The sequence below is a fragment of the Cyprinodon tularosa genome, unplaced genomic scaffold (assembly GCF_016077235.1).
Source record: "Cyprinodon tularosa strain WSP-4 unplaced genomic scaffold, ASM1607723v1 ctg217, whole genome shotgun sequence".
NCBI lineage: Eukaryota > Metazoa > Chordata > Actinopteri > Cyprinodontiformes > Cyprinodontidae > Cyprinodon > Cyprinodon tularosa.
Genome location: NW_024038809.1, coordinates 1,099,676 through 1,121,009, shown reverse-complemented (window position 1 = coordinate 1,121,009; position 21,334 = coordinate 1,099,676). Strand labels below are relative to the sequence as shown.

General features: G+C 38.9%; 2 protein-coding genes across 2 annotated transcripts in view; one reads left to right on the top strand and one right to left on the bottom strand.

The window, feature by feature from the left end:
• abcf1 (ATP-binding cassette, sub-family F (GCN20), member 1) overlaps positions 1-4,157 on the top strand; it is a 35,178-nt gene extending 31,021 nt beyond the window's left edge. The window contains exons 21-24 of the mRNA XM_038285896.1: positions 905-1,073; positions 1,155-1,219; positions 2,658-2,730; positions 3,900-4,157. Coding sequence (XP_038141824.1) covers positions 905-1,073; positions 1,155-1,219; positions 2,658-2,730; positions 3,900-4,066 — 474 coding nt within the window. The 3' untranslated portion in view covers positions 4,067-4,157. The remainder of the gene's footprint in view (positions 1-904; positions 1,074-1,154; positions 1,220-2,657; positions 2,731-3,899) is intronic.
• On the bottom strand, positions 4,155-12,704 carry mrps18b (mitochondrial ribosomal protein S18B). The gene is made up of 7 exons (XM_038285901.1): positions 12,564-12,704; positions 12,285-12,471; positions 10,640-10,737; positions 10,482-10,550; positions 8,717-8,783; positions 8,563-8,622; positions 4,155-4,426 (listed from the first exon to the last, which is right to left on the bottom strand). The coding sequence occupies exons 1-7, from the start codon at positions 12,642-12,644 to the stop codon at positions 4,230-4,232; spliced, it is 759 nt and encodes a 252-aa protein (XP_038141829.1). The 5' UTR covers positions 12,645-12,704; the 3' UTR covers positions 4,155-4,229.
• Between the last annotated feature and the right edge of the window lie 8,630 nt (positions 12,705-21,334).

Sequence of the window (21,334 nt, the reverse complement as noted above, 5' to 3'; positions counted from 1 at the left end):
AATATTTTTTACAGGGTTTTGCCAAAAAGGTAAATAAATGCTGCAGAGAATGTGTTCACTAAGTATTTGGAGATCCCACAGTCCATGAATGCAACATGGAACGGGACATGGCTCCCCATCAATCAATTTCCCCGCCCACTCCCATCGGATTAAGGTCAAAATCTGAAAGTGTAAAAAAAAAATCCTGAAACTGAAAAAGGAAAGCAAATAAAAACTCAAAATATAAAATCTAAAACTGCAATAAAGAAAAGAAACAAAAAGAGGAAAAGGTATAATTAAAATACTAAATTGAATAATGTGTATTTTCAAGTGAAGGGGAAGAATTTTTGCTTTTTTAGTTTCACAGATTAGAAGGTAAAAAGTTGACATTCAATATCACCTTATATTTTTCCTGTTTCAACTAAGATTTATAAATTTACAAACATTTTGACCCGTTTTTGACTCCATAAGAGCCTGTCTATATGCAGTCAGTGTGACATGGAAAAAAATGGGATCAGAGATTAAAAAGTCGTACAGAACGGTGTGTTCAGGCCTTAACGCTCAGGAGTAAACAGTCCTTTAAAGATCTGATGCAAAGTGTTTTAAAGCTAACACATTTAAAAAACAAACTAAATAAAGAAACCCTGAAGGAAGCTGATATGTTGGAGCTTATTTCCACGCTGCAGTGTGATGCGTTTGGTCGCGGAACAGAGAGATTAAACGGTGAATGGATGCTTCATAAATCAGCTGAGGAACAGCGATTGGCTAAAAACTACCGTGGTTTCATTTCTACCCCTCAGTAAACAAACATCCACAGCCTGCAGACTTAACCTGCATGTTTGATGCTGTAGGAAGAACAGGTTTACTCAAAGTAAGCTGTTATTTTAACCGCTGATGTCTTCTTTGTTCCTTTCTCTACCGACAGAAAGTGGGCTTCTTTAATCAGCAGTACGCTGATCAGCTCAACATGGAGGAGACGGCGTCAGAGTATCTCATGAGGAAATTCAACCTTCCCTACCAGGACAGCAGGAAGTGTCTGGGACGTTTCGGCCTTGAGAGTCACGCACACACCATCCAGATCTCCAAACTCTCCGGTACGAATCTAAACGGCTGCCGTGCGTCGCTGCGTTTCAAAGGAGGCGTCTCTGATCTTATCTGGGTTTCACTCCTAACAGGTGGCCAGAAAGCCAGAGTGGTGTTCTCTGAGTTGGCCTGCCATCAACCAGATGTCCTTATCTTGGTAAGAGCCGCTTCCCGTCTCACTATCAGAGCGTCTTTGAGCTTTATTCAGAACAGAGACCAGATGAAAGTGTTCACTCCTGAAATAACAGCATCCACAGTGGTTAGGCTGTTGGGCTGAATCTCACCCCGAAATCCCACATCCTGCTCCGCTCCAGAGCGCCTTCACAAAGCAAAGCCTACAGCCTCGGCGGTCCCTGTCCTTTAATATGAGATATTAAATAAATCCCCACCATCTTCCAGCATATGTTCCGTTTCTGTCCACAGATTTTCTTTTTGTTGTGGATTTTTGTAACGGGGATAACTAGAATCATACAAAATAATTGTTCTCTGCTCAGCATCTCTTCATTCACACCTGCAATAAGTTTGTTTTGACTGGAGTTGATTAAACTTTTAAGCATCTTGGTATAAAATGTATATTTTGATGGAGATGAGAAATCTGATTCCTGGTCTGTTGAAGTATCAATAGTTTGCATCCAATCAATTAAGTAAACGGTCTTAGTTTTTGGGAATATATAAGACTTATGCTGTAATTTCTAGGTACCAATCTGTTGTTAGAATATTTTAATTTAACAAACTGGATCTTCACGCCATTCTTTTTCCTGTTTGGTGCGATTGCAATTGTGGATCTTTAGCTGGCCGGACTGGAGTGGAGCTAAAAATAGCTTGGCTCCGTATTTTGACGGTGAAGGACGGAGAACACGGACATGGAGGGTGACATGCGCAGGAGTAGCGGTGGATGTTGAATAGTTCTTATTGATTAACATGACAGACGAGTACTCCGCACGACGTACGTGAGCAGGGCGGAGCAAAGTATGTGGCATCTGGGGGTCACTGACTGGATGCGTCTCCATCCAAATGTGATGCAAACTTTTAAAAAGTCAGAAAAAAGAAAAAATCTAAATATGAATTTGATGTGTTTCCGTCCATTGGCGCGATTGGAGGAGGCGATGCAAAGCATGTCGTCACGTTATAACGTAAAAATGGACTGTAGTAAACAGAAAATAGCCAGTTTCCCTGTTTCATATAAGTTTTAAATGTTTTCCATCCATTTTGAATGCAGCTGACACAATAAGTATTTAAATTTAATGATTAAATTTTTTTCTGAACATGGCATACCGTAGCCCTTCATGTTATGGAAAGAAGAGAAAGCTCAGCGTTTTAGAAAAAATGCAGCTTATCAATAACTTGAGTCGAACAGTAAATTAAATCAACTTTTGCTAAATTCATTAATTGATAAGTTGCATCTGTAACTGGAAGCAGGAAGATAAAGCAGCCTCAGCGCTTTGGTCTGAAAGCTCCTGTTTTAAAGGAGAGGTGATTGGTATACAGCCTCAGGCTGTCCCAGCAGCTGTTTCCACATCTGGATTTCCTGCTCATCAGGAAGCAGATGTAAACGACGTCTAAAGGTTTAACTGTGTTTTTTTGTCGTTGTTTAGGATGAGCCCACGAACAATTTGGACATCGAGTCAATAGATGCCTTATCGGAGGCCATTAATGAATACAAAGGAGGTGAGTAGTTGATACGGGGGGGGAGGGTTTTAAATTGAATCAACAGAATAAAAAAAAAAAACCTTCCTCACTTGAACGCCTCAGCCTTGGACACAGGCCACGCCCACTGGGCTCCTCAAACTATTATTAAAGGTATAGTGGAGGACGTTCTTCTTCCAGGTGGATCATCTCAATCAGTGGTTTTAATAACTGTCAATCATTCAGGTGATATGTTTAGTAAAGTTAATACTGCCACCTGCTGGATTGAAGCTGCAGTGCAGTTTTAATTGGTCCTTTCAGTGATATGAACAGCAGGTGACAGATTCCCCTTAGAGTAACACAGGGTGGATCTCTGTGGAAACGGAGCTAATGAGGCTTAGAGGACCTTGGAGATGTAAAAAAAGAAGAATCATCTTCCCATCAGGGAGGCAGTCACATTTCTGTGATTCCAGGTCTGTCTTTAGGCCTTTTAAGGTTAAACTTTTCATCTGACCGGTGTTAAAATCTGTGATAAAAGCTATCCTGAACTATTGCTCCATTATCTAATCCTGTTAAAAGAACTTTAGAGCCACAAACTGTAGCTTCCATCCAGGAAGCTTTAATTCAAAATGTCAGAAATAGCGTTGAGTTCCAGGTTTTATCCAGCAGCACCAAAAAAACCTGGTTTTAGTTTAGAAAACATGCAAATAGAAACGGATGAACGGGTCCCCCCCTTTGGAATGGGGGTCGTTTGGGTTCGTTGTTAGCCTGCATTGCCCCATACCCGTCTCTGTCTCTGAAAGGGGGGTCGTTAGAGGGAATTGTTGGCCTGGCTGAATAGGTGAGGTCCTCTGTTCCCCTGTAAAGGGGTTTGGGTTGTGATGATAGCGGGAAGGAATCAACTCCATCGCTGCATTTTAGGTTTTTAATAGCTGATGTAGCAATTGAGTTGTCATGGGAACAGAAGACCCCGCCTATTCAGCCAGGAAGCATTTAAACGTGCATCTGAATATTTATTACATGTTAGACAAACCAACAGACACGGTAAAACTAAAGTCATTCCAGAGTTTTGGACTAAAATCTACAAAAGAACCAAAGTGAAGGTTTAAACAGAACCGGACCTTAAGGCGTAACATGGACCCTGAAAGCAGGGCGGCGTTTTAGCACAAACGGGAGCCTTCAGCTCTGACTCTCTGCCTCTCTCCGAGCAGCGGTGATCATCGTGAGCCACGACGCGCGGCTCATCACGGAGACCCAGTGCCAGCTGTGGGTGGTGGAGGACCAGACGGTGAACCAGATCGAGGGAGACTTTGAAGACTACAAGAGGGAGGTGTTGGAGGCTCTGGGAGAAACTATGGTCAACAAGGTCAACCCGTGATCGGACCCCATCATCACAACAGCTGGAGAATCAGTCATTCCTCCTCTTTAAACCCAACGCTGATGCTTAATAAACACTTCCTCAGACGTCCTTTGGTTGGTTTTTATTGAACAGTTTTTAAATATTCAGGCAGGCTGATCATTTCAGAGCTTCTTTGATGATCTTAGCCTTTTAAATAAGCTTTGTACGTCTTCTTGACTTGTTCCACTTTCTTTTCATTGGGCGTTATTTCTCCGTACCACTTATACCAGGGCTCGCTGGAGAGCGGCGGCGGCGGTGGTGTGAGCCCAACGGCATCATGGGAGTTGGAGTAGTCCTCTCCTGAAAAATCCACATGTGGAATCTGAAAAGGAAGCAAACCTGAAAGGAGAAATGTTTCATCAGTCCAAACACTGACTTTTAGTGACGCTGCAGTTAAAAGTTAAAATCCAGGAGTCGTATTTATTAAACTTCATAGAATTAGTCCTAAGAGTCTGAAAACAATTCGATTAAAAGCTGGACTTTTATCAGATGTAGGAAAACATCTTCAGCGTGACTCTGATTGCGTTACGACAGAACCTGGTGCTGCTGTAGGTACCAGATCTGATTGGGGCCCCGCCCCTCCTTATGACATCATACGGCAACTCCACTTGAACAAACTGTGTTACCCCCGTTTCTTAAGGCTCAAATCTCTTTTAAAATCTCAACATGTTATTCCCTATATTTACTATTAGTTTACATTTCATTGATCTAAAGTGGCTGAAAGTAGAAAACAATCATTGTCAGTCTTCCAGGAAGCTCCGTCTGGCTGCAGGTTTTCTTTCCCACCAAGCAATAGCAACCAGACTCCTGTCATCTCATCAGCTGAGTGCAATCTGAACATGACTTGATGAGATGACTGGAGTCTGATGCTATTGCTTGGTTGGAAAGAAAACCTGCAGCCAGACAGGACTTTCTGGAACCGGTTTGAGACGCCTGGAAAGTCCTGCCTTTTAAGACAGACTGAGCTCTGCCATTTAAAGGAATAGTACACCCAAAACATGATTAGCCTTCATTTTCTACTCACCCCCATGCTGAACAACACTCTGGAGTACTTTTTTGATATCTCAAATGCATCTGGAGATCTGGGAGGCTTCTTGCTGTCTGCTGACATTCAAATAATGGAGGTCTATGGCGCCCGAGACAGAAAGGTCCATAAAAGTCCACAAAAAACGTGTCAATATTCCTCCATACTGCTCGTCCAATGTATTCCAAGTGTCCTGAGTGGGTAGCGTCCATAATTTACTCGAAACGAAGTCATTTAGAATGTTTTTAGAGCATAAACAGTAGTGTATAGGATTTCCTAAAAGCGCGCTCACGAGTCTACGGAAACCGCGGCAGACCAAACCAGATGAAAGTGCGCATTCAGCGTCTGCTCTGCCGATAATGCAAGCGTAGAAGAAGAAATGTGCTGTTTACCTGTGCAAAGAAAGAAACAACGAAAGAAAAATGTCTGAGGACTTCAGTGTTGAGGAAGAGCATGAGTTCTTTGCCGAGCTGAATGCGCACTTTCATCTGGTTTGGTCTGCCGCGGTTTCCGTAGACTCGTGAACGCGCTTTCAGGAAATCCTATACGCTACTGTTTATGCTCTAAAAACATTCTAAATGACTTTGTTTCGAGTAAATTCTGGATGCTACCCACTCAGGACACTTGGAATACATTGGACGAGCAGTATGGAGGAATATTGACACGTTTTTTGTGGACTTTTATGGACCTTTCTGCCTCGGGCGCCATAGACCTCCATTATTTGAATGTCAGCAGACAGCAAGAAGCCTCCCAGATCTCCAGATGCATTTGAGATATCAAAAAAGTACTCCAGAGTGTTGTTCAGCATGGGGGTGAGTAGAAAATGAAGGCTAATCATGTTTTGGGTGTACTATTCCTTTAACAAGGTGACAAAAGTTTAAACTTATTTTTATTAAGATCTGAGGGCAGAGGAGGACAGATGGGACATCCTGAAAAATGACTTTCTTAGAGATTTTAGACAAATAAAACAGTTGCTGACACAAATTTAAAAGTAGTGTAGCTTATTATTGCTAAAAGAGGCTAACCTGTTAGCCACAGCGCTTATATCATGGTCTAACAGTTACATTGTTCACCAGAAACGGATTCATTAGACACGCTAACGCTACAGATGCCCCAGACTCTGCATGATGTTATCGTTGTCTGGGCAACCACTATGTTTTACATCATGTGGCAACGTTCAGCCAATCATGTAGCGTAACGTGACTGGCATGCATAGCGCCCCCTAGCAGATCTGCTACCTACACTGTAAATGGACTTCTAGATGATGTGACATCATCAGCCGTTTACTGATGGTCCAGTATCTCCAGAGCTACTGATTAAAATCTGTTGAACCAACTGAAAACACCTACATAAAAAAATGTTATTAATATTGTTCTTATTTAATTCAGTTTATATATGAAGCAACAATTGACAGGATGAATCATCTCAGGGATCTTTCAACAGATAATACTGGTTAGAACCAGGTGATTGCATCCAGTCATGGGGTGCGTTTGATTTCAGAGACTGCGTCCTCCAAGGACCCGGTCTGTCTGGATCCTTGGAGGTCCGTGAAAATAAGACGACTGGCTGAATTCAAACAGGTCCAGCCTTCTGCAGCTTTCACCGCCTGTACGCTCTGTCGCCTAGCAACCGTGAGAGTTGACGCACAAAGCAGGAAAAGAATGTCACCGAACTTCCCACTGCTTTTTATTTTTATTTAATATTTTCAAGGAGCTTCAGCAGCAGCAGCACTATCAGATTTATATTCCCACTGCAGAGATATTAGAATCTGTCATTAAATGTCAGTCAAACCTATTTACACATTAACAGATAAAACCTTTCAATAAATCTAACATTCCCGCCACATGAATTGGAACTCAGTGATTGATTTTCAAGTCACGCTCCTCCTGGATGAGCCTGCAGTAACGGACCTTGGCTTGGATTTTGTCCCTCACTCTGAGCATGCATGCAGCGATAGTAGAGAGAAACTTTTTCCCCAGACATGTTGCTGTACCCCACCAGAGTAAACTGAAAACACTATTTGTATGTTATACAGCAGGAGGAATGGACACGTTTATCCTTTGAACATTACCTTTGGAAATGGAGCAATCTCAGCTTTTTTTCATGCAGGACTAATAAAAATAAAATAAAATGGCTAACAGGCGTTCATTTTTTAAGTTACTGCATTAGACGGTGAGTTATTTATGTCTCCATGCATTTGTAACACGCAGCAACAACTTTGTAATCTAATGCGCCCAATTTATTAAAGCCTGTCATCAGGATGATCCCATGGCCGCACTCAAGTGATTCATTTTGACATCATCTATATTCTGACTGATGTTATCAGATGTTATTCTGTGAGAAACGCAGTTCCTACTCCACTTCCTGTTAGAGCATTGGAATGGTTTTTAATTCCAGCGTGAAGCTCTGCTGCATGTGGTTCCGGGTGAGTTCGGGGGGGGGGATTTACCTTTAGGCAATACTAGGCAGCTGCCTAGGGCCCCAAGTTCCTGGGGGCCCCATAGAACTCTTTTTACATGTATGGTTAATACAACTATTCCTTATTTGTGCACATTAATTATGCACTTTAGTCGCTATATTTAGCCACTTTTCAGACCCCTCTAGCACTTTGATTTCTAAAAAGCCCCTAGCACCAAATCTAGAGACTTTTTTCTGCTACTGGAGACTTTGGAGACAACATCTAAAAGCAGCGAACTCTGCTCTCCAGAGCGAGTAGATTGGTAACCCCGCCTCCTGCTCTCCTCTATCTTGTCTGCTGTCATGATTCATGCAGCTATTATTTCATCCAAATGAAAAATGGAGAACAGATAAGCAGATCATGGCTTGTCTACAGTGAAAAGAAGGACTGGGTTATTTACTTTGGCCTTTTTGGAAACACAGGAAGGAGCAATCAGCTAAGTGAGCTTAGTGCTTGGAAAAAATCTTTCATTCCTTTAGAGACAGCATGAAAAGTCAGCTGAGTACAAAACATAGAGAGGAAAACAAGAAGAAAAGGGACAAGAAGAGAGGGACACAACCTAGAACAGATAATGGATGTCTATTCTATTAACATTTCTCTATCTGGAGAATGGGGCTGTTTGATGTGTTCTCATTCAGAGGGCCCCCTGCCTGTCTTTGCCTAGGGCCCCAAATTTCCTAAATCCACCCCTGGGTGAGATTACACCCCTCATTTAGTCCTTAACCAGATTATAGCTGCTCTGTCCAAAAAAAAGAAAGCGTTTCATCATCGCTGTGTGTCGTCAAAGTCAAAACCGTCTTCAGCTCTGGTTGTTTTTAAAGGCTGATCAAGGCTGAAGAACCTGAAACGCCTGGTTAATAGATTTTTGATGAATCTATTTTCTTTAAGAAGCTGTTCTAACAACTAGATGCCACAAACAGACACGCTGCTTCTTAACCTTTTGGTTTTCCCCTCATTAAACCTAACTGAGCCGTTTAGAGCAGAATTTCTTACCATCGTCTCTGGCTTTGTTGATGGCTTCGTTAAGCTTCTTCTGTTGCTTCATACAAACACCTGAGGAAAGAAGACAGGAAACAAAAATAAAAAACAGGAAATGTTTCATTAGTTGCTAAGCTTCATGCCTTCATAGATCCAGAGCTGGGCTTACCGGTCAGAGTGGGGTCATACACCATTCCAGTGTGGGGACTGATAAACTGCTGGAGTAACTTCACGTTCTGCAAGCAACGAGACCAGGGGTTATTACGCTTCCCAAAAAGAGCGGTCCGACCTGCAAATGTTTCCTCCCAGAGCGCAGCCGCCCTTAAAGCAAACCTAACTGCCTCCACAGGAGCCGCAGCAGAGCTGGAAAACTTTGGGTTTTATATCCACGTCTTCAGATGGCAAACAACGATTTAGACAAGAAGAATAAAACCTGAACAGGTTTAGGGGCCGATTCTGAAAATAATGTTTGTACATCTTAAACTATCAGCAGATTCTGATGGAAACGAGGGATGAATGGCAGCATTTGTTTTTTTATTCACACATTTGTATTTTCATAAGAGTAGAAGTCATTTGGAAGCAGGACTCCCTAACAGCTAACAGGAAGGAGCCTGTGGACACCGGGAAAAGTACCAATGCGCGGGAAAAAAGAGACGAGAAAATGAAATATGGCAAATTAGCTACATTTATAGGAACCATAAACCTAACAAACAAATACAAGGAATGATTTCACAGAGTGGATACGTTCAGTAGCTAAATGCTTTAATAGACATATGACTTTAGGAGTTTTTGTAAAGTTTTAGATCATTTCAACGCTTTGATCGCATCATCGGGATTATTCCTCATCTGTGGTTCCCTCCTAGTGACACTCAGTCTGGTGCTTTTTTTTTTAATCAGTTGCTCACTCCTGGTATCATGATTATGCAGAAGGTGAATAAGCTCCGACAACCTGCTAATGTTCTTGTTGACTGTTGGTGCATCGTGCATCCAGTCTGAGATGGATCCAGCATCACGGATGCGTCTGGATCGCTGCGCGTATCGTTTCAAGGAAATCGCATGACTGACGATGCAGGAGCTGTTTCACAACTGACTGACAAACTAAACTGTGCTTATAAGCGGATCTGTCAGCAACAAAAAATCTCAGATATTTGCTTTTTATTCTTAAATCAATGAGATATGAAGCAGCCTGAAGCAGAAAGGTTTCAGCCGAGTGGGACAATTTTGATCTCATGTTTTAATTTTCTCATATATCTGATTCCTTTCAGTTATCAAATTATCTGAAATCAAATGGACTTAGTTTGCTGTTCTTACTGTAATTATTTTAAATAAATAAATCCTAGTCCACAAACATCCTTATTCACATGTTCAATTACATTTTCCTGTTATATCTTCACATTTATGGATTGAATCTAAAAATATGAAACATATTTTCTATTTAAACAAAGATATGAAATAAAACAGCAAACGATGGACTGAATCATATTAGAGGTCATCAAATCATTGTTTAGTCTGTCAAACACACTGTCTGCAGTGATTTGAAACGTCCAGCAGGTGTCAGTATTCAGCTCAGTGTGTCATCAGGTCATCTGCGCAACTTTTACAAAAAGAAATTATGTTTTTCCCTCCATAAATATAGTTAGCATATTAAACATCGAAAAAAAAAAAAAAACGTTAATGTTTTTCCTGAGAAAATAAATAGACGTTTTATGACGCATCTGTGCCAGAAATGGGATCCTATGCTATTTCCCGGAGCTAACTTATTTAGCTTTGGATTTAAACATATAGTGAAGATAATAAGTATGTGAACACCCTGCTAATTTGCAGGTGCTTTTAGAAATCATGGAGGGGTCTGAGACAGTGGATAAAGTCAGACTTCAGTATCAGCATCACTTTTAGTTTCTGAAAAGCTAGAAAACCTTCAGAGCTTCACTTACCTGATGGTGGATAATGATGTTAGGGTCTCTGCAAATTGGACAGGGATGCCCGCATATCTTGTCTCCTCTCTAAAGAAAGAAAAACACCAAAAATGTTGTGTTTCTTTTGAACAGCAGAGCCCAGAGAGGTTATTTCTGTTGTGGGGGTAAAACTTTACAATGCAGGTCCTCCGTGTCTTCTGGGGGGGGATGCCTCCTTTATGGTTCCGCCTGTAACCCGTCCACACCGCCCTGCTCCCATAGCGCTCTGCATATTCTGTTAGACACAAGGAGGCATGCTGCAGCCCACAGTTCCAGAATTAGACAATAAAGGCATCCTTTTCTATGGGGAGCCATTGGTGAAGATCAGCAGTTAATAAAATATTTCAGGGTATTAAGCGTTTTTAAAGGAGAAGTCCGCTCATATTCAGAATTAAAAATTCTGAAAGTACTTTAAGTAGGAAATGATTCCATCCTGTTCAATAAATGATCAGTGTTTTTAATTCAGAGTAATTTTCATGTGAATGTGCTTTACTGGAGGCATCCATGTTTGTCAAAGAACACTACTGCCACCTACTGGTTAGTGACGTCACGGTGCGGTATCGGCTGTTGATCAAGTCCCAGTGCTGTATCTGGTGTTTGTCACAACGCGCTATTATCCAAGTCATCTTGAAAACATTCTTCTTCCAAATGTTGGCTACATATTACGGGTTTTTTCTCTGGCCAGAAGTTCCATGGAAAATCGTATTCCAGCATCCAGCTGCCATGCACGTGGGCATTGTCAGTTTCACTATAGCTCTGGTGAATTTCAATGGTGAAGTCCTCTGGAAATCTTCAATAATTGTTGTTGATTGCAGATGTGTCTAGTAGTTCCCATTGATTTAGCTTGGAAAGCGGGGAGAATGGCGCTAGGCTTACCGCACCGTGACGTCACTGCTGGAAGATGGAAGGAGGGAGGGGTTACTATTGCTCTATTCGAAAACCTAGGACGCATCCTTAGAAGGCCAGATTCGAAGGCCGATTACGTCATGGCGCGGCGCCGAGGTCTGGTCAGATTCCAAGAGTCCTCGTTATGCGGCCTTAAAATGTGTCCTTCTTTTTGCCTGAAGGACGGGTCTGATGTATCCTCGGTATCCTTGGATATCCCAGGATTCATTGCGAGACCAAGCAAGCCGTGATCAGAGGAAAGGTTACTTGGCGCCGAACGGTGGTGAAAATTGGAAGTTCAGTTTAAATTAATTAAATCAGTTGTTTTAATGGTTATAGAGTCAGATATGTGGCGGTAATATTTGATTCATCTAAAGGTTTTTATCTGTTACTGTGTAAATGAGTTTGGCTGGAATTTAAGGACAGATCCAGTCTCGGTAGACCGCGTCCTTGGAGGATGCAGCCCAGGATTTCGAACAGAGCCTCTATTTGGGCAAAAATGGCTGCTCCCAGACTTTTACTGATTAGCTCTAAATTCATTAAATCACAGCAAACATATTAATTTCAGGTATAAATAATGATCCATTGATTATTCCTGCTGACCGGACTTTTCCTCTAAGAGAAAAATAAGTGGGTTATTTTTTTCCCACTATGTAATTTATTCATTTAAATTAATTTTAAGTTCAAACTAAATATTACTTAAACAAAAAATATGTAGCTAGCTAAATATCTAGTTTGCAGATAAAACATTTAGTTTGGAGCTAAATATTTAAATATTTAAGTTTAAATATTTAGTTAAAATGATTAATATTTAGTTTGCTGACAAACTTAGATTTTTCTAAATGACTTAGTGTAATATCGCAGCTCCAGCTCTCACCCCCCCCATCCCTTCGGTACCTTCGCTGTCCAGGTAGTCCCACGGTCTGTCTTTGTACCGCTCCAAACTCTGGGCAGCCTGGAGGTCAGGGTCCGCCTCCTTCTGCCGGGAGGCCGCGGAGCTCCAGAAATGATGGGAGAACACAGCGGAGGGAGGCGGAGGAGTCTGGAGGAACAGCGGCCTCACCTGGAGCCTCTGCAGGCAGGGCTGAAGGAGAGAGAAGCGCATCAAGACCCGCTCTGTCACCATGGAAACCTCTTTATTTCACAACTCAAACATTAAAAAGACATTTATCACACCTGATAGTAACGATACTGGAGTGGAGCTGAAGTCAATTCACGAGAAAATATCCTGAACCCGTTCATCATGTAAGCGGCCATGTTGCCTTCCTCTTCGTGTTGTTTAACAACGTTCGGTGCATTACTGCCACCTACTGGAAGGGAGAGGGAACGACCTCAAAATAACCAAAAACCCTCAGACCCTACGGGGGGGTTTAACTGCAGTTTGCATCCATTATTGTTGCTCTGCCGCCATCTGTCGGATCCTAACATCTATCCCTCTAAATTCTCTTAATGATCCCAGTTTTATTTGTTTTTTAAACTTCATCTTCCCTTCATTACTATTTAACCTTTCAACCATATTCACATATTTAAATTACCCATTAAAATTTAATTCTGTTCGTAATTATGATCTTTTATTTACATATTTTCAACAACTAATAAAAATGTGTTTTATTGCTTCTACATTATCACACTAACTACAGAAACCAGTGAGATGTTTCCCCATCTTGAAAAGATTTCCATTAAAAAAATTGTGACCAGTTCTTATTCTGTTTATCTCCAGTTTATTCCTCTAATCTTTGCTACATCAACTGTATTTTCTATCCTATACAAATGCCTTCCATTTATTTCATTATCACCTCCTAATCTTCAATATCTTCTTGCTTTTTCTCCAAGCTACACTTTGCCTTCAGATTTGAGTAACTTTTTATTTTTTATTTTTATAACTTTTATTTTCATAAATCCAAAAAACACTTTCAGAAAAGCAGAAACGTACAATTGAACATATGCCACCCATAACAGTTTTTCTTCCAGAAAAAGAAAAAAGAAACAATATAAAAGAATGAGAAAGAAAATTAGAATTAAATGAAAAACACAGGGGTTTAACTAAAGTATATTGCTATCAAGTCTGAAAACTTTAAGGCCTTATTGTTCTCCAGTAACTTAATCGAGGCATGAAAACTTTTAATATCATTTTGGAATGCTTGAAAATTTGGAGAAACTTTAAAGAATTTGCACTTGTGGATAAAGAATCTTCCCATAATAAAAATAATATTACATAAAAATTCCACATTTGTATCATGAAAAGCAATGCAAAATTTAACTCTTTTATATTCCAAATTAGGAATCACATTTTTCGTTGATAACCAATCATAAATCTTGTCCCAAAAAGCATTAACCACACAACAATTGTAAAAAAAAAAAAAAAGATGTTCTTGTGTTTCTAGATCTTTCTGACAAAAGTTACATACATTAACATCAAATTTAAATCTTAAACTTAAGAACTCTGCACAGGGATATATATTATTTATAGTTTTAAAATGAACTGCTTTCATCTTTGGTAATATAGGAAATGAGAAAAATGAAAACACGTTTAAAGATAAGTTTCTCTTAACTGGGAGAGGAAAAAATTGTATTGTTTATGTTCTCTCATCATTTTGTTATTAAATTTGAGATCCGTAGAATCGTAATTATAAGAAGAGTGGGAAAGATGGGTGTTACATCAGAATATTGAACCATTCCTTTGACCAAATTTATCATGGTTGCCAGAATTGCCCTAATCAAAGATAGAAATTATTCCGTGGACAATCTAAATTATATTTTCTTTTAAATATTGTGTAATCCAGAATATCACCCTTGTACCATGTATAATGGCCCAGATACCTTTTTCCTCCCATTCTCTGTAGTATAGAGATTTTCTCTTATACAAAATAAATTTGTTATTCCAAATAATCATATAATGCAGCGTAAAATTGTGCTTGTGTAACATTTTCCAATACTTTAGAACTTATGTGTGGTAGACTGATAATTTAATCGGTAATTTCACAGGATCAAAGTTACATCTTAAGAGAAATTTTATTCTTCTAATTTTTGGAAAAAGTTATGAAGGGAAACTAAACCATAAACTTGTTTCATTTTTAATAAAAGTCTGCAGCCATTTTAATTTTATGACAGCATCCATTACTTCAAAATCAATAACATGTATTCGTCCTTTTTATACTGACTTTACTAAGTCGTTCTTTCTGATCAGATGTTGTTTATTATTCCATATGAATTTGATTAATTCTTTTTTTTATCGTAGTATTTGTTATATTCAAGGCATATGCTGAATAAATTAGTCTGGCTATCCCTTCCATTTTTGTTAATAATATTCTTCCAGAAATTGAAATGTTCCTTTGAAGCCAGCTGTTAAATATTTGTTGATTTCTTTTGTTTGTAAAATTGGTTGAATATTTGTTCTTTCATTTTCAAATATTTTATCTTATTTTTTGCTTTGATATTATGAATTAAAGTGGATTGATTATTTTGAATTGCTATGATTTCACATTTTTCCATGTTCAATTTCAAGCCTGAAGCTTTTGAGAAGAAGGAAACTGCTTCTGAAATTAGGGATTTGGTCGATTTGAGTAACTTTACTGGCATATTATTATCTTCTTTCCTCGTCTTCTTGTTTAACAACGTTTGGTAAGGTGCATTACTGCCACCTACCGGAAAGGAGAGTGAACGACCTCAAAATAGCGAAAAACCTTTAAATACTATAGAGGGCTTCAATGAGGAATGGCCCTGACCCACTTCCACTTGTTCGATCTCGCTGAAACTTTATTATTAATATCTCTATATATTAAAAAGGCAAATTGCAGCTCAGAACTAATTGTGGTTTCTAATTTACAGGTGGTTGAGCTGAGTGAAGTCTGAAATTAATGCTGCGTTAATACAGTCTCGCAGAATAGTGACACCTGCTGGACATTTAAAGTACTATAGGCAGCTTATTTTACACAACTAACCGAACACTGATGAGGGCTCCATGCAGGCACCCAGGGGTGTATTTAGGAAATTTGGGGCCCTAGGCAAAGACAGGCAGGGGGCCCTCTGAACTGAGAAGACAACGCATAAAACAGACCCATTCTCCAGATAGAGAAATGTTACTAGAATAGACATCCATTATCTGTTCTAGGTTGTGTCCCTCTCTTCTTGTCCCTTTTCTTCTTGTTTTCCTCTCTATGTTTTGTACTCAGCTGACTTTTCATGCTGTCTCTAAAGGAATGAAAGATTTTTTCCAAGCACTAAGCTCACTTAGCTGATTGCTCCTTCCTGTGTTTCCAAAAAGGCCAAAGTAAATAACCCAGTCCTTCTTTTCACTGTAGACAAGCCATGATCTGCTTATCTGTTCTCCATTTTTCATTTGGATGAAATAATAGCTGCATGAATCATGACAGCAGACAAGATAGAGGAGAGCAGGAGGCGGGGTTACCAATCTACTCGCTCTGGAGAGTAGAGTTCGCTGCTTTTAGATGTTGTCTCCAAAGTCTCCAGTAGCAGAAAAAAGTCTCTAGATTTGGCGCTAGGAGCTTTTTAGAAATCAAAGTTCTAGAGGGGTCTGAAAAGTGGCTAAATATAGCGACTAAAGCGCTAAGTTGGCAACACTGCTCTTTGCATGGTTTGTTTTCAAATGGTTTGCTGCTGTCTGTTTGGACCTTTCTGAACATGTGCAGCAAATGGACTGATCCAATATGGTGGACACTGAAGGGGGGGGCTGAGACACACTTAATATTATCAGCATTCTGATGGCATTTTAGCCAAAGAATTTTTATTAAAAACATAATTACTCTGCAAAAATAAGGAATAGTTGTATTAACCATACATGGAAACAGAGTTTTGTGGGGCCCCCAGGAACTGTTTCTGTGTTGAACAAAAAAGTATTGACCAGGAAATACAAAACAGGTTTAAATTAAAGCTGCTCTGCAGGAAAATGTGTCTTCCAACGTTTCTTGATTTCTCACCACCTCTTCTGCCAGCATCAAAGGTGCTGGAAAAGGTTTTGGTGTTGTAGCTTCGGAAGCATCAGTTGGACGGTTGGGGAGAGTAGAAATGAGAAAATAGTGAGAAAAAAGCAATATATGGAGCGTAGAGACAGACTATCATATTGGTAAAGCTCTTTCCTGTAAAGAAAACCAAGGTGTTAGTGACTACTTAGACCTTTCTGAACATGTGCAGCAAATGGACTGATCCAATATGGTGGATACTGAAGGGGGGGCTGAGACACACTTAATATTATCAGCGTTCTGATGGCATTTTAGCAAAAGGATTTTTCTCAATAACATAATTGATGTAATAAGGTAATAGTTGTATTAACCATACATGTAAATAGAGTTTTTTTGGGGCCCCCAGGAACTTGGGGCCCAAGGCAGCTGCCTAGTATTGCCTAATAGTAAATCCCCCCCTTTCAGAACAATCTGAAAATGAATAACAGAACAATAAGTGAAATATTGATCACCTTCTGTCTAATCGAACATTACTGTCACATAAAAACTGAGATAGAAATATGCTGATGAAGATTCTCAGTCATCCAGGTTATTCCATAAAAGTTTAAAAAACAATCCACTGGAATTGGTTTCCAACGTTTGAAGAGTTTTTGCTTCCCCTCCAGGAAGCTTTCTCAGTTCAAATGTCTGGATCCGCAGTGAGATTGAGGCTTTATATAGACAAGGCATAAACTTACAATTCAGTTATAGAGATGATCCCTTCCAGGTATCACCACACCCCCCACCCCATCACAGAGGAACAAAGTACCTCCTCTCTTCAGCCAGGTGAACAATCCCTCCTTTAACAACCGACCCTCCGAATCATAGACAGGTTTCAGGTAGTAATGGAACCAAACGACCCGTTCATCGGTTTCAATTTGCATGTTTCCATGCGATACAAGGACTTGTCTATATGAAGACCCTAACTTTTATGGACTGAGATAGAAATCTTTGTTCATAGCAGTATACTAAATAAACATTAACAAACTAAATATTTAGTTTGGAGCTAAATATTTATTCGACAAAGTAAGATTTTTATAAATGAATGAATGACATAGTGAAAAAAGGACTTGGAAAAATATAACACCGTTATTTTTCTCTTAAAACTCCCTGATTTTCACTCGTTATCTGGCGCCCCATATCAAACTATGGGTTCCTGATTTTGGAAAGAGTTTGCTTGGAAAATAATTATGAGATACTTCTTGACTTCAGAAAGTTTGAGTAAATATAAAAAGGTAAACTGCAAATGTTGGAGAAATAGTGGAGAGGAAAATAGTACACATATTTCTATACTTGTGAAATAATACAACCTTACTGGAAAGAAGTATTTCAAATAGTTGAAGTGAGACCGGGAAAGAAATTAAATTAAGATCAAAAGTGTATTTTTAAAAATTCTTAGAAGTACAGCTTTAAGAACCATAACAAAGGAGTAGAAAAAGTATTTCACTGAATATAGGAAAATCGATTATAAAAAAATTTTAACTGAATGTGAAGATAACTCTCAAAATGAGGAACATGAGGGATGAGTTTGACAAAAAAAGGTTTTTAAAAGAAATGGAAAGTACATAAATGTTGTGAACTGGCCTTGATTATGCAGCAACTGTTGATTATATGTTTCAACTATGGTTGTAATTATAGAATTATTAGATAATTCAATTAAATCTATATAAGAAAAATGCACTGTACAAGTACTGACCCAACTATTTGCATTTATATTAGATATATCTATGAAAATGTCAAATGCAAACACTGGCATAAGGCAAAATTATCCAAACCCCCTTTCCTCCTCATTAATGAGTTATTTTTCTTTTGTTATTCTTTTTTTTTTTAGTAATAATAATAATTATTTAACTTTATTGATCTCACATTGGAGAAATCAAATCTCTGCATTTATCCCATCCCCTTGAGGAGCAGGGGGCTGCCATTGTGTGGTGCAAAGGGAGCAGTGAGGGGTTAAGGGTCTTGCTCAGGTACTCGAGACCTTTAACCCCTGATTGCTCCCCGGGCGACACACAGGCCATCATGCCATAATTAGTTCCCCCTGTCTAAATCGGACACCCAGGGTCCCACCTTTTTCATTTTTGGCATACAAACATGTTTTATGATGATAAAGTACTCCTGAAACTTTAGAGGTGTTATACCAGATTATGGCAGGGTCAGATGGCCTGCTTTAACCTCTTCCGCCTTGTAACTTTACAATACAAACATTTAACACCTCTAAAGTTTCAGGAGAACTTTTTCATCATAAAGCATGTTTGTAAGCCAAATTCAATAAAAATACAAAGTTTTCTATCTAAGGAAAACCAGCTGATTGCATCAACTCACTGACTCGAATCAACCCAGTCTCATGGGAAAATGTACCTCCACTACGTTGGTCCACACTGCAAAACATACTGGAGGTACATTAATGGCCATTTTTTTGTGGTACTGTTACATTTCTTACTTTCTATTGTTTTACGTCCTAGTCCCGTGACTTTCAAGATTCCAGCTGGGAGAAGAAAAAAAAAATATGGCCGACATTCGCTCATTTTTTTGTGGAAAGATTAATGACTTGAGTTTGTTTTTGCATTAAAATGAGTTTTGATTACATTCCTAGTGAGAAATGTATAGATTGTTGTCAGAATATTTACTCAGGGAATGTACATATTCACTTGGTTGTTTCTTGCAAAGATTTTTCAAGATAATGTGAAACTGTAACGTTTTGGTATAAACATGGCTGAGATTTCTCTAACTTTTAGTGGGAAAATCAATAATTTCAATCAGTTTCTGCATTTAAATGGGTTTTGATCAAATTTATAGCGAGAAGTGTAGGGTTTATTTACATAATATTTACTTAGTGAACATACATAATCACCCGCTTGCTAGTTTTTGCTACGATTTTTCGGATCTCGTCAGGATTATGTGAAATTGCAACATCCGATCTTAACCCATGATCATTTTGTCAACAATAGTTTCTCCCGTATGCCACGACGTAATGCATTGATCTGAAAATCAACCTCAGACACAACGCACGCAGTGGCGAGGGTTTGATCCGTCAGATGGAGTTAAATCACAAAGAATTCAATGTTGAATCGGGACGGCAGCTAAATGCTAGGCGATGGGTAGCAGCCAAAACGTTGCAATTTCACATAATCTTGACGAGATCCGAAAAACGTAGCAAAAACTAGCAAGCGGGTGATTATGTATGTTCACTAAGTAAGTATTATGTAAATAAACCCTACACTTCTCGCTATAAATGTAATCAAAACCCATTTAAATGCAGAAACTGATTGAAATTATTGATTTTCCCACTAAAAGTTAGAGAAATGTCGGCCATGTTTATACCAAAACGTTACAGTTTCACATTATCTTGAAAAATCTTTGCAAGAAACAAGCAAGTGAATATGTACATTCCCTGAGTAAATATTCTGGCAACAAACTATACATTTCTCACTAGAGATGTAATCAAAACTAATTTTAATGCAAAAACAAACTCAAGTTATTAATCTTTCCACATAAAAATGAGCGAATGTCGGCCATATTTTTTTTTTCTTCTCCCAGCTGGAATCTTGAAAGTCACGGGACTAGGACGTAAAACAATAGAAAGTAAGAAATGTAACAGTACCACAAAAAAATGGCCATTAATGTACCTCCAGTATGTTTTGCAGTGTGGACAAACGTAGTGGAGGTACATTTTCCCATGAGACTGGGTTGCTCGAATGCAATCCCTCACACTAAGCATGCTTGTAGTGACAGTGGAGAGGAAACACTCCCTTTGAAAAGGAAGAAACCTCCAGCAGAACCAGGCTCAGTGTGAGCGGCCATCTTTTGAGGCCCACGGGGGTTCAAGGAGACAGAAGCAGACGTAGAAAAATGGAAAAGGTGGGACACTATGTGTCCGATTTTGCCAGGAGGAACCAATTATGGCGGGGACAGGCAGATGACAGAATCTATACCAAACACTATTCTTGATAAAGTTCAAGTCTAGTGTCTAATCATATTCTTGAGCAGTGTTGTATAAAGTACTGAAATCTCGGAGTCAAGTAAAAGTAACTCTCCAAAATATGACTTTGGTAAAAGTCCAAGTCACTGACTGAAATGTTACTTGAGTAAAAGTCTTAAAGTATCTGAAATGGCTTGTACTTAAGTATGAGAATTACTGTAAAAATAGATGTACTCAAGTAATGTAGTGAAAAGTATAAGTAAAAAGTAAGTGCAGTTTGAATGACGTTTTTTTTTAAACATTTTTAGTAAACTTTGAAGGTTAAATTAACTTAAAATAATATAAACAACCAAGTGTAGGATAAATTTAGACTGGCTTTACGAAACAGGCGTATCCTATTGGTGTTGATGAACGAACCCAAGACCTGACTTTGTAGTCAGTAGGCGGGGTCAAAACACTTACGTTTCTCTCACTCGTTTTTTTTTTTTTTTTACTTGGTAACTAAACCAAACATTGAAAAAGTATCGGAGTAAAAGTATGCAATTAAGTTTGTAAATGTAGTGAAGTAAAAGTGAAAGTTCTCAAAAAAAATGTATACTCTTGGAGTATAAAGTACTCCAAAATATACTTAAGTACAGTAGTGAAGTATTTTTACTTCGTTAATATACAACACTGTTCTTGAGAATATGTATTTTCCTAAACTGGATGTGTAGAGTAGATGGGGATACTGATTCTGGGAAAATGGAATTAAATAAAAAAGCCTGATAGTACATCATACTGAAGTTATTAAGTCAATATAAAACACAAATATAGATTTAATTACTAAATTTGACATGGGATAAAGTAATATTCCTATAGCTTATAATCTCCATTTACTATTTCATTTTTTTAAAAATAAGAATATGGTTAACAACAGTTTTCAGTGATATGAGAACATTTAGACACTGTGAAACAATGAGAGGATTTATTTTAAGGAATTTATTGAAACAAACAAGTAGCCGTTGGCTTTCAGAGAAAGGACACAACACTGCTGTCAGTGTCATTTTTTTGAAGCAAACGCTCATGTT

Bases quoted from the DNA above. Each gene is read 5' to 3' on its own strand.
- mrps18b (XM_038285901.1), bottom strand. From the start codon at position 12,644: ATGGCCGCTTACATGATGAACGGGTTCAGGATATTTTCTCGTGAATTG. The intron at 12,472-12,563 runs GTGTGATAAATG...TCTCTCCTTCAG, and splicing joins TCCAGTATCGTTACTATCAG to CCCTGCCTGCAGAGGCTCCA. The intron at 4,427-8,562 runs GTAAGAAATTCT...TTCTCCTTTCAG, and splicing joins CAACAAAGCCAGAGACGATG to GTTTGCTTCCTTTTCAGATT.